Consider the following 13,737-nt stretch of genomic DNA (forward strand, 5'->3'; position numbering starts at 1 on the left):
ATTTCAGAGAAAGTTTCTGGTGATCCAGACTGACAAATATTCTGCATTTCACCAGATCCTGGCTTTGTCAGGGTTCATTTCAGGTGATGTGACTACACTCCAAACGTGAAAGCCCAATCACAAGGGGGTGCGGTTCTAATTTCCCTGGCATATCATGGAAATCAACTGAGGAGCTTCTATCATTAGAGTGCAAATTCCAACCTAGAAGCACTAAGAGGTTGATTAAGGGCAAGGAGGAGTAATGGAATATCAGCTAACAGGAGAAAAGTAAAACGAGACGGACATAAATACACCCTGGATAAAGTGGCACGTGCACAGACAGCCGCAGAAAGTCAGTTCTGGCACCAGCAGGGAGCGGGAATGGAAGACAACCGGGACTATTTCTACTACTAGATAAACACTCTGAATGGGCATGTCAGATCCCACCCCCCTGAAAAGCTACTCAAAGGCTTCTGCCCATAATTCTCAGATCCCAGGCTCGTGTGCCTCCAAGCGAAGTAGCCACAAGCTGAGAATTAAACTGATCACATTGGCTTGCCACAGGAGGAACACAGAGGAGAGACATACCTTGTCCCACAAGGCACGTTTTTTACTTCATCTGTTTGCAGTGTTGTCTGAAACAAGAGACATGTAATCAGAGCTCAGGGACACCAGGCACTAACCAGTCAGCAGCCAAGCCCTAAAGAGGTCCCCGTGGCGCTTTCTGGACCAGTTCAGACCATACTCTTGCTGGAAGTTCAGCACGCATGCTCTGTAATGGTTACTAGGGGAAAGGACGGGGTGAGGGGGTAAAGAGAGAGGAGCACTGCTTGATTGCTATAAGCCGGGTTGCAGAAGGAATGTGTGCTAGAGAAGTTCTGTGTGATGGTTTTGGAAAAAAAGGATGGTGCAGGCAATGCCATTCTCTTTCCTCCGACTCTCCTTCCCTCAGCACCCAAAAGGATTGCAGCTCCCTGCCCGGTGAATAGCAGTGAACGTCTGCAGACCCAAGCAATGGGAAGGCACTTGGGTCAGCAAGGGAAGCATCCCAAGGTAGGAGCCTCGGGGTCAGCAAGTAGCTTTTTGTTTGTGCCAGTGGAGCGCTCCCATTGGAAACAACACAGGTCCCACCTTTATTTGCAATGTAGGGGGTTTCTACACCAGTGTTCCCTGTAAGCACTTGGGTGGCCACCCAGGAGAGATTCAGTTGCCACCCAGCTGATTAGCAGAGCGCGCACAGTCTCCTATAGCCAGCAACATGTGCTTCTATTGGTGGTGCACATCTGCACATGCCTTGGTGCATAAGATTTATTCTGCACATAACTGGAAAAAAAGTAAAGAGAACATTGTTCTACACTACGTCCTCAGAAAGTCACCAGCACCTCTAGCCACAGTAAGGTAGAGTAACTCATTCAGTCCTTCCAGATTCGTGGTGGTGGTAACAATTCAGAGGAGAGCAAAGCGCAGCAGAACATGATACACCAAACATAGTCCCTACGCCAGAATCAGAGAAAGGGGGGTGGCTACAGCCTGACAATATGCCAAAGTACTGTGCTCTGATGCTCCTGAGGGCTGGCCAATATGGCCTTCATTTTACAGACAGGCCCATATGTCCCCACCCTACTCCAGCTCACCTGTGAGAAGCTACTAACCTGCACAGACTTGAAGGTGGTAATGAACGGAAGCATGATGTGATAGCCTGGTCCAGTTGGGCTGGGTAATAACGCACCACCCCTGTGAAAAGACAAATGGAAGATGCTGAAGCAGTACTGACTGTTCCAGACCTCGTTCAAAGTACTGGACTGACGTGGCCACAAGCTTCTATAGATCAATAATTCACAACAGATCAGCTAAGCTCTACTACCCTGCTCGTTACCATGACTGACAACGAGCGGGGGGGAATGATTATTTTACTCACCCACCAAAACCAAGTCACTTGCCTGAACAAATCAAATCTGACAGGGCTGCATTAATACACACAGCATTACTGGAACATAGGGTAAAGAAAATACACTTGTGATCTAACAGGTCATTGGGCTAAAGAGGAAGCTATTTAATGCAGACTAAACAAAACTTTCCCAATAATTATTGATTTCATCAGCTTTTATGGGGTACCGGTTAGGGATGTGAATGTTTAACCAGTTGATCAGTAAGCTTCACCCTTAACGGAGTTAACTGGTGAGGGTGAGAACAGCTTCCCACCCACTGTGGGCAGGGGACTGCTCCAGCCCTGTGGGAGATCCACCACAGACAGGGAGTGCTCCAGCCTGTCTGGTGCAGCCCCTCCCCTGCATGTGCCCCTTTCAATCATTTAACCAGTTAAACAATTCAATGGGATTTTACATCCTTAGTACTGGTACAAGATAACATTTGCCCTGTACCTTCTGTGTTCAGTTTGCCTGCTTCATGCCAGCAATGTACAAAACATGCAGCTTACAATTAGACAAGATGGGTATTCCTGCTTAGCTTTTTCAACAGCACAACCCTGTACAGATTTGCAGTAGTACCTGTGCTAAAATGTAAACCAAGGCAGCTATCAGAGACTAGTAATCTTCTGTCTAAAACAGAGCTCTGGAAAACACTTTTACACACACATCAAATTACTACCATTAGTATCTTCCTCTTTCTTCCACATTAATATCCCACAGAGGAGTGCATATTAACCCAAAGGGCTTTGCTAAGAAACGGTCACTGAACGGCACCATTCATAGACAAGGAATCTAAGTGACAAGGTGGATTTGGTAATGCAGGAGCTGTTGAGGCCACTCCGTGCCTAGCAATAAACTCACAGCTACCACGAGATGCTAGAACCAATATTACAGAAACATGGAAAGGGTGTCCCTAGATAGTCTAGCCAGGGAGACTGATTTAAATCAAGGCAATTTAAATCACCAATATAATGATTTAAATCAGCGAGCAGGAAACTTTGGTTTAAATTATTAATTTTAATAGTGTTTTCCATTTGCACATTTTAAGAAGGAGGAGGAGGAAGATACGCTATTTAGGTAACGCTATAGCTTAAAGTAAAAAATTAACAATGAATAAGTTAAGAAAAGGATGAAAGGCGCATCTCTTATTTACTAAAATAAGGACAGGATCTATTTGGATGAAAATCAGTTAAGATGCACAAAACCAACATCTGAAAATTTCAATTAAATAAAACAACCTTAAATGTGCAGGATACACAAGAAAAGTTTGTCAAAACACGTCTTCCATTTAAAACGGATTTATTAAACAAAGGAAGTAGCTGCAGTTAGTGAACTGACCTCACTGTCTCTGGTCTCTATGTGTCCTTCTTTAAAGTCAGGAATAACCATCGTAATCATCTAGTCTGACCTCGAGCACATGGCAGGCCACAATCTCACGCAGCCATTCCTACAATAGATCCCTAGCCTGATTCAGTTACCTGAAGTTTAAAGACTATGATTTAAAGACTTCAAGTAACAGAAAATACACCAGCTACACTAGTTTAAACCTGCAAGTGATCTGTGACTCATGACAAAACAGAATTTTTCCTCATGTCATTCCCAGTTCCAAATATGATGATCAAATAGATCCTCAGCGAGACTCATCAGCCAGACACCTGGGAAAGAATTCTCTGTAGTAACTCAGAGCCCTCCCCATCAGCCACCATTGGCTACGTTTGCTGCTAGCAACCACAGATCAGCTACATGCCATTGTTGGCGGTCTCCTCGTACTGCCCCTTCTATAAACGTAAGCTCAGGCTTGAAGCCAGTTAGGTTTTTGCCCCTAACTGCTCATGTCTGGCAGAGTTGGGAGCTGCCAGCAGTGGAAGGTGGCGACTGGGCACACAGTACAGCAGGGAAGCGCATTGAGCCAGAGTGCTGGGCAGGGACCAGACCCCAGGGAAGGGTGGAGAGTTCAGGAAAGGCTGCTGGGGGAAGCTGCTGAGCAGGCATCCCAGGGTACAGGAAAGAAAAAGGAGTTAGGTGAGGTGCATGGGGATGTAGGAAGGGCTCTGGGTAGTGAGGGGAGATGGGTGAGTTGGAGACTAGGTACTCAGTGGTGTAGGAAGACTGGGATTTGTGAAACAAGCACACAAGGATGTGGGTGAGACATGGAGTAGTGAGGGAAGAAGCTGGGGAGCTAGCACCTGTCTGTATGCATTTAAAGCTGGATCTTAACCTGTAATTGCCTAATGCACACGAGGGCGACAGAGGACTTCAAAATCCAGACAGATCAGAAAGCAAGTTGATTTTTCTTTAAAAAAACAAACCAAAAAAAACCAAAAACAACCACACACTCTCTCATGATTATTAGCCTAGTGTCGTATTTTTTACCTCTTTAGTCAGCAATAATGGCCCCCCTGCCACACTCGGAGGGGACCCAGGCAGGGAACATGGAGCAGGGCAACGAGAATTAAACCCAGAATGCCACTTACTGGTGAGAACACTGGATGCGCTCATAGGGACCGTACCTGTAATACACTGCCAGGTGGCCCTCATCAACTTTGTGAATGGAGGAGTAGAGGAGGAGAACCACGACTCCCACAATAGCTGCTACTACCGCCCCAGGCTGGGCCATAGTCATACTAACGTCATCTGTGGGGACAAAACACATGGTCATCCATCAATGTTGCTGCCAGTATCTGAACAGGGTTCCCCAGTCCCTCTTGCGCCTGTGGATTTTCCTAATAGCACAGGCTCCCAAGCCTTTTTATAACGTAGACCACAACTTCACAGAATGTTTCAAACACCCCTCTCCCATTCTCAGTCAAGGACCATTTCCACGCCTGCCCACACACACTCACGACAATCCGATACCAATAACTTGGTGCTCACATGAACAATACCAGAAGAGTAATGCATGTATTTTAAGCTTAATTTAACATGGTGTGTCAGATGGAAATGAAAAGGAGCTAGAACAGGGGTGGGCAATATGCAGCCAACCAAGCCTTTTAATCTGGCCAGCCCACCCTTGCGGCACGGAGCAGTGCCGCTCCAAGTAGCTAGCAGCTCCCTGTGCGCTTGGCAATGCCAAAGGGGTGGAGGAGGCTTTGCATGCAGCCCCGACCCTCAGCAAAATTTCTCAGCTCCCATTGGCCAATAGGAACTGAGAGATTTTGCTGAGGTCAGGGGCAGCACATGAAACTCTCCCCTTCCACAGCGCAGAAAGACACATGGAACAGCCAGCCAGGGGCTGCCGGCCGGTAGGGAAACCTGCCTGAGTGTGCTGCTGGCTGGGAGCTGCTTGCCTCTGACACTCCCCGCACCTCCCCACAGCACCCCAACTCCCTCCCAGACTCTGCACTCCCTCCTATACTCCTCCCCCAGGTCAGAATCTTCTCCTGCACCTTTCACCTCAATCCCCTGCCCCAGGTCACAATCCTCTACTTCACCGAACTCCCTGTCAAATCCCACACCCTCTCCTGGACCCCAGTGCCCAACCCCAAGCTCCCTTCTGCACCCAACCTCCCCCCCACAGCCCGTACCGCTTCCATAGAAAAATGCAGCCTTGACTACTTATCAAAATCTTGGAGTAGACCCTCCATCAAAAATGATTGGCCACCCCTAAGTTAGTACCATGTGGCTGAGCAGTACTACCCAGACCCCTACAAGAGTTTTAGAGATCCTACTGCTTTAAAGCTTTGCCCACCCAGCTGTAGCAAGCTCTCTCAACTCAGAGTCAAGCTTTCTTAGCCCCATCCAGCTAAATCAACTGTTTCCACACCTAAACTTCAAAAGCCAAAGCAACACATATTTGTAATCTTAATTGGACATTGCCTCTTGCAGCCCAGGATGCAGCCGCACCAAAAAGCAGAAGGCTGCCCTGCAGCTGTCTCCTCTGTCCAGCCACTCAGGTCAGCAGGAAGGAGTGTTTTCAGTGCTTCTCCCCTAGCCAGGCATGTGTGCGTATCCTTTGTCTTTTTGAGGGAGCGGAGAATGGAGACATGGTTTTCTCTATCCCTGAGCAGAAATTAAAGGAAAGTGCCCCCTCCCCATGTTCCGCCTTATAATTCTGCTCCCACTTCAAAAAGCAACACAGAATACTGGAACTAGAAGGAACCTTGAGAGGTCACCAAATCCAGTCCCCTGCACTCACGGCAGGACCAAGCATCATCTCGATCACTCCGACACATTTAAGAGCAGGTTAGACAAACCTATCTCCAGTGGTGGAGATTCCACAACCTCCTCATACTCAACCTACATCTCCCACACAACAACTTGACACCATTGCTCCTAGCTCCATCACTGAACACCCCTAGCTCCATCCTCTTTAGAACACCCCTTTAGGTAGCTGAAGGCTATCAAATCCCCCCCACGCTAGAGATGTTAAATATCGGTTAACCTCATGAATTCTTATCAGTTATTCGACTATTCTATAGTCCCCAGGGAGTGGAACTGGAAGCCAATGCACTCTGACCCCACTCCCAAGAAGCCAGGTAGAAGCAGCCCCTGTCTGGGGGGAAAGGGGACTGAGCTCCTGGACTCAGCGCGAACTGGAACTGAGATGCTCTGCCTGCCCGCCTGGCTCCTAATACACTTTAAATGCAGAGCCACAATGGGGATAGGTTGTGGACCCAGTGAGCCAGGACTGAGACAAGCTGCTGGCCAGTCTGCTAAAAAATTTACTGGCTGGGTGGGGGAATGCGTGTAGTCTATAGCATTAACCAATAAGCTTTTGCTTATCAGTTAATCAACTGCACTATTAACTAATATTAACTATTAACTGCTTATCAGTTAATCAACCACACTTCTCTTCTGCAGACTAAATAAGCCCCGCCTCTCCTAAGTCATGTGCCCAAGCTCCCTAATCATTTTCATCATCCTCTGCTGGACTCTCTGCAATCTGTCCACATGCCTTCATTGTCAGCACAGCTGCACCATTCACAGTCAGTTATGAACAGAGTAGATTAATTCTCTGTTCTTATCTCTGAATTTTCCTTCTGCTTTCACTAAAATTAATGTATCTTAAAACAGACGTGTAGAGCTTCTCACATTCATTAAGCAGTTCTGTATGTTTATTTACTGTACTCAAAATACTCCAGTCTGATTTTAATCAACCCACGTACCAACTGATCAGAGCCCATGAACCACACGTGGTACATGTACTGCAGAAGTATTTAATGCCGGCTCAGACCTCTTCTGTCCCCAAGCCATTCTTCAACCTCTTCTCCCCTCCCCCCTGAAGCTCCACCCATGTCTCTCACTATCATTACAGTAACAGACCACTAATGTTAAATTTTAATAATCTTGGAATCCTGGAGAAGTTCCAGTGGCCTGCATGAAAGCTACTGCTGTGCCAAGGCTTAAGAGCACGAATAAAACAGGAATTGCAAGCCAGTTAGCCAGAAAGACAGAACTAGCTGACAGAGGGCTATCAAAGAACTGAAGACTGGAAAGGTATTTCATTCTAATCAACACAATCCCAAAGAAAATAGATCCTTTAAGTGAATCTGAAATTACATGTTTGATCGACAAAAGTAATAACTATTGGCATAATACACTTTTGTCTTCTGAAACCATATAATGATTCAAAACTTCTATATTAAAAGTGGATTAAACAGATTAAAATCCAAGTAATTGATAGATCACAAAAATATATAATTAATGGGAGGGGAGATAACTGCCCAGGGACAGTGTTTCTATTGACATTCCACAGGGATGCTTAACCATCATTCAATACCTTTATCAATGAACTGGAAGAAAACATGAGACCATTGGCGGATAATCTTTACAAACACCACATTGATAGGTGGCAATTCAAGGACAAAGCCCATGTACATAAAGCCCTGAGCAGATAAACTGGCATCTGCCTCTGGAGATCCACAGATATCCACATCCCTATGAGTGGAGGTGAATACCCGCGATATAAAGCAGACACCTGCAAATCTGCAGCATTCGAGACACAGAATTTGCATCAGCAAAAGTGAGCCGCAAATATCTGACAAAGTGCATATCCACAGATTTGCAGGGCTCCACTTCTACAGGGCAATATAGCTAACTAGGTACTATCATGCCACATGCCTTTCAACACTGCATGCATCTCAGAACTGTGACCAGAGTTCACAGTCCAGGATGAAGACTTTATTCTGGAAGGCAGGATTCTGAAAGTGATCTTGGGGCCATGGTGAATAAGCAGCTGAGCAGGAGCTCCCAGTGCAGTGTACTAGGAAGGCAAATAAATGTGCGGCTGTGGGGAACAGGAAGGGATACTATTTCGGTATGCAGCATCGGAGAGACTTTTACAGTTCTGATGCCACATTTCCAAATAGATGCTGGCAAACGAGATTTCAGAGCAGCAGCACAAGAATGCTTCACAGTCTGAAATACCTGCCTGACAAGGAGAGACTAGAGGAACTAAATCTATTTATCTTATCAAAAAGTTTAATCACAATCTGTACTTACCTATACAGGCAGAAGACAGCTGAGAGAGAGCTATTTAAACTGGCAGACAAGGGAAAAACATGAGCCAGTGGCTGTAAGTTCAGATCAGAAAACCTGGAAACAAGACACAAATGTTTAACAATTAGTGTAATTAATCATTGAAAGAGGTTACCAAGGGATGTGCTGGATTCTCCATTGCTTGGCACATGCAGTATTAACCAAGGTTGGGTGTTTTTCTAGACATGTTAAAGCTCCAATACAAGTTGGCACAGATAGAGGCATCACTAGACTCCATGACCTGTGATATGTGGAAGGTCAGACCATATTATCACAATTCGCTTCTGATGTTGTAAATGATTAAAAGCCTAAAACAGTGCTTTGAGCATGTTTAAATGAGCAAGGTGGGCAGAATAAACTTGCATTCAAATGCCAGGTGCATAAATAGCTGCAAAAATATGGCTCCACAGGGCCCATTTGTGCTGGAAGAACAAGCAGACAGATGCACTTGTGATCCAAAATGGCTAAAGCACATCTGCATTTTATTGTGTAGATGGGACCCCTAACTATGTGCTCAACCCACTGTAAAGTCTTGAGCAATTATTGTCAAGAAATAGTCACAAAACCACAGACCCAATAACACAATACCCTGCCTCTCAAAATGGCCTAACAGGAAGCCCCAGACGCACCGCAAGAGTTCATATGACAACCAAAGTCTTTTTTGGGGAGGAAATATCATGCCACACAACCAGCTCCATCACCCAACACTCAGTATCCAACCTCCCATTTCTGAGTAAAGAAATATCTCCCAGGCCACTTCCAATATTCTGGATCTCTCCCAATAAAACTTCAGGCTAGAGCAGGACAGAGCTGATGCTGTGGTCTAGCAATGTAAAATCCTGTTTAATTGGTTAACCAGTTAAACATGCTGTTTAGACAATTAACCAATTAAAGGGGCGGACGGCCCCCATGGATCTGGAGTAGCCCCCTGCCTGTGGCAAACAGGGTGTTGCTCCAGCCCCCACCAGTTAACTGGTCACCTATAAACCTTTCCTATGTAGACATGCTGATGACAGCTTCTTATCCCTGGATTTTGGTGTACAGCCATGCGATGGCTGCTAGATCCGAAAGGCCGTGTATACTATCGGTGATGGATCACAGCTGTCCTCTCTCAGACTCAGAGGTGTGCAAGAGCACAACACCCCCCCACACACTCCAATCTTTGTTACCTGCCCTCAGATAGACAAGTCTATCAACACAATCCTGGACCCTTCATAAATCTCTGGCTATGGAAAGGTCTTGTTCCTTCTACATCTGCCTCAGTTGTCAGTCTCAGGCCCAGCCACAGGTGACATATGCTTTAGTGACCTTTCAATTACATTACTGTAACAATGTATCTGGCGACACAAGGCTCCAGCTGGTTCAAACTGCAGCAGCTCATCTCAGCAACACACTCAAAGGGACATGACTCCAGGCTCCTGCATTGGCTCAACTTAAACAAGGAGTCACATCAGCGGGTTCTGCCTTCCAAGCTCCTCCAGAGAAACACCCAGCTACCAAAAGGAACACCCCAGCCACAGGGAACACAGCTGACTGTACCTTTTTAAGGCCTGAACTGGCACTAGCATTGCGCAGCGTCACAGCCTGTTTCAATACCAAAGTCGAACCATGACTAGGGACAACAGCACATTAAGTGCTTCCTGTGATATGATTGCACTTGCAGTGTAGATGGGCCTAGAATCATACTGCAAAAATTAATTTAGGCCCAACATTTAGGTTCTGAAACGAAATGTAGTTTAAGAACACCTCCCATCAAAAGAAATGTTTCCATGGAAACCTGTCCTTCTATTCTTTTTTAAAGGAATGCTAGGAAGTTGTACCCTCCTCTGTGGCTACTACACACACCAAACCGTTCCCTCCACTTCCCCCTGCTAGGCTTACCAACACCCCTCTCCCCCGGTTGCTACACACTCGCTTACTTTCACCTGTGGTGAGCGGGTGTAAAATGGATCCCTGAAACATTTTAGTAATAAGGAATCTGCAACATGAGCACCCCCCTCCTCCAACCAGCGGTCTCCACCCTATCCTAGATCTCGCCTTACAGTGGCGGTGCTCAGCAGCTCCCCCGGGCGAGGCAGTGACTTGGCAGGAAGCGTGCTGGGCTGGAGGTTTCCCTCAGGAGCACAGCATGTCCCTTGGGCTGAATGGGAGCAGCGAATGCACACACATACCCCCGAGGCAGCAGCGGGGCTGCTCTCAGCTGTCCCCGAGCCCAGCAAGAAGAGCCATGCAGGCCCTGCACTATGGCCCACAGGAGACGCTGGCCTTGTGGAGGCAGCTCATCGGGTAGGTGGGGAGGAGGATGTGGGGCTGATTGAGGAGCACAGGGGGGCGGACTCAGGTAGCGTGGGCACATCTATTAATATAAACAGCAAAAAGAACAAACACTCCACCCCTTCTTCACCCAGGAACCTGAAGCTTGCACATTTTTCATTAGGAACATAGAAATTTTCACACTGGATGTGACTTGTAATCTGGTATCTTATCTCCAAATGAAGCCAAAGTACGCATTTCAAGAGGAAAGTGCTGGCTAATTATGGAATAGCATCTTGGGTGGGGAGCACAAGAATTCCTGCTTTACCCCCATCCAGTCAGCGGTTGAGTTATGTTTTAAAGGAGAGAAAACACACTCTAGGATATCCCAAAACGTTCACATTTGTCATCGGCTTGGTAGGCTTTTGTCACATCATCTCTACCCAAATGGGATTTTAATTACAGGCAGTCCCCGGGTTACGTACAAGATAGGGACTGTAGATTTGTTCTTAAGTTGAATCTGTATGTAAGTCGGAACTGGCGTCCAGATTCAGCCGCTGCTGAAACTGACCGCCAGTTCTGACTTACATACAGAATCAACTTAAGAACCCCAGGTGTCCCCAAGTCAGTTGCTGCTGAAACTGATCAGCAGCTGATTCCAGGAAGCCCGGGGCAGAGCAACTCTGCCTCGGGCTTCCTGTAGTCAGCGCTGGTCAGTTTCAGCAGAAGCTGACTTGGGGACGCCTGGGGCAGAGCAGCTGGGGTTCTGCTGGGTTGCTCCAGTAGCGCGGCCGCTCCTCGGTGCTACTGGACCAACCCAGCGGCACCCCATCTGCTCTGCCCCAGGCGTCCTGATTCAGCCGCTGCTGAAACTGACCAGCGCTGACTACAGGAAGCCCGAGGCAGAGTTGCTCTGCCCCGGGTTTCCTGGAATCAGCTGCTGACCTGGGGCAGAGCAGCTGGGGTGCTGCCGGGTTGGTCCAGTAGTGCCCAGAGCGGCGCTGCAGGACCAATCGGCAGCGCCCCAGCTGCTCTGCCCCAGGGTCCAAAACAAAAGCCTGGTCTGCTGGGGGGGGGGGGCACACTAGCTGCGCCCCCGTCCCCTCCCCAGCAGACCAGGGACACGGGGAGCAGAGCCACAGCAGCAGCGGGGTGCCGCGCCTCTGAGGCTTTGCTCTGGCAAAGTCTCAGAGGCGCGGGACCCCGCTATGGCTGCAGCTTCAGTCCCGGTGCCTGTGGACCGTCCCCAGCAGACCACAGTCACCGGGACTGAAGCGGCAGCAGCGGCGGGTTCCCGCGCTTCTGAGGCTTTGCTCTGGCAAAGCCTGTGGCCAGACAGCCCGCCTTCATCACATCCATCTTATTTGCCTCTCTGAAGCATACAGGACAGAGAAAGAGCAATAAAATCAGCATAGTCTATGCTGGCTCATCTGATCCTGAGAAGCTGAAACATAGATATGAGGAGAGATCAGGATATGCGAGACTGCCACCGGCTGGCACCTATGTTGATTCGAACACACACACAGTCCCTGGAAGAGGAATTTCCCACTGAGAAAAGAATCCCCAGTAATTCCAATTTAGTTCTCTCTCTTAGGCTATGTCTAGACTGCAAGCCTCTTTCGAAAGAGAGCGTCTAGACTGCACGCGGAACTTTCGAAAGAGCAAGCTGCTTTTTCGAAAGAAAGCACCCAGTGAGTCTGGATGCTCTCTTTCGAAGAAGCCCTATTTACATTCAAGAACGCCTTCTTTCAAAAGAAGCACTTTCGAAAGAAGGCGTTCTTCCTCGTGAAATGAGGTTTACCGCCGTCGAAAGAAAAGCCGCGTTCTTTCGATTTAATTTCGAAAGAACGCGGCTGCAGTCTAGACGCAGGTGAAGTTTTTTCGGAAAAAGGCTACTTTTCCCGAAAAAAACCCTGAGTCTGGACACAGCCTTACAAGTGTAAATTAAGTTCACAACTCCCTTGTAAGAACTGGTCTCACAAAAGACAGACCAGCCCCATTTGGCATGACAGATAAGAAAGAGAAATACGTGACCCCATGAGTATAAAAGATGGGCCCAGCACACACTCACTTTGAGTGTCATTCTACCCTCTACCTGCTGGTCAGGTTAGGTGTTTGACCTCCCGAGGTTCTATGGGGACGCCCACCTCGTATTTTCATCTTTCCTAGGAATTGAGGGACCGGCCCTGGCCTGACATGCTGGAGTTGAGAGGCACAGAAGGGGGTAAAAATTGTACCTGGATGTGGTCCTCTGTCTTAAGTGTACACATAGAAAGAGTAAGCTGTTACTTGGTACCATTATTTCTATTTTTCTATCTTTATCTTCTTTGTAACCATTTTTAAGATCTATATTTTGCTAGTAGTTAAGAAATAGAACAATAGCCATTGCAACCATATGATTTATAAGTTTCTTTAATAAACCTGTAACTGTTTAAGTTTTAACCTGACTCCTTAAGTTGCTGTAACAGAACCAGGCACAATTTAAAAGAACTTCAGCCGGTCTTAAGGGACAGACCGTTGGCTGACAAAGCCTCAGAAGCGCGGGGAACCCGCCCGGTGCCCCTGGTCTGCTGGAGACGGTCTCCAGCAGACCAGGGGCACCGGAGCAGCTTATGAACAGGGCTTTCTCGCCCCGGAGCTCGCAGGTAGCAATCCGCCACCTCGACCTCCAGGGCGAGAAAGCCCCGTTCGTAAGTGCGGATCCGACGTAAGTCGGGGACTGCCTGTATTAGAGAAAACTCCCTTGAGCTTTTGTGTTATGGGACTGTTCTTTTTTTGCCATTGTAAAAAATATAGTAGGCACAATCTACCCTTCTCTCAGACAGGCACAAACTGGCTAAGATTTGGCCTTGTTTACTTTGGAAAAAAAACTGGACTTTGATCAGGAAATACAGCGCAAGCTCTTGGCAGGAAGGAATAGGCAAGAGTCTAAACGTGCAATCTGAATGAGGCCAGCAAGGCAATGTACTTCTAAATAGTCATTTCACGGAACCCAAACTAGAGATGTAAGAGAGTTGTCGATTACTCGCATTTTCACCCCCCTTGCTGCCTCTATCAGGGGAGGGGGAAGAGGCAGCAGCTGGTGTGAGAGGCGGGGAGG

The 13,737-nt window shown here is 47.5% G+C and overlaps 1 protein-coding gene across 3 annotated transcripts in view; it reads right to left on the minus strand.

Moving 5' to 3' along the window:
* The window catches only part of ERLIN1 (ER lipid raft associated 1), a 31,509-nt gene that overhangs the window by 16,389 nt on the left and 1,383 nt on the right, over nt 1-13,737 (minus strand). For 2 of the 3 annotated variants that reach the window (XM_006126355.3, XM_075934689.1), the window contains exons 2-5: nt 8,349-8,441; nt 4,418-4,541; nt 1,632-1,713; nt 568-614 (exon numbers count right to left, since the gene is read on the minus strand). In XM_006126355.3, the coding sequence (XP_006126417.2) occupies nt 568-614; nt 1,632-1,713; nt 4,418-4,530 (242 nt within the window). In that variant the 5' untranslated portion in view covers nt 4,531-4,541; nt 8,349-8,441. The remainder of the gene's footprint in view (nt 1-567; nt 615-1,631; nt 1,714-4,417; nt 4,542-8,348; nt 8,442-13,737) is intronic. The other variant, XM_006126356.3, reaches the window with a different exon arrangement.

Source organism: Pelodiscus sinensis, chromosome 8 (assembly GCF_049634645.1).
Source record: "Pelodiscus sinensis isolate JC-2024 chromosome 8, ASM4963464v1, whole genome shotgun sequence".
NCBI lineage: Eukaryota > Metazoa > Chordata > Testudines > Trionychidae > Pelodiscus > Pelodiscus sinensis.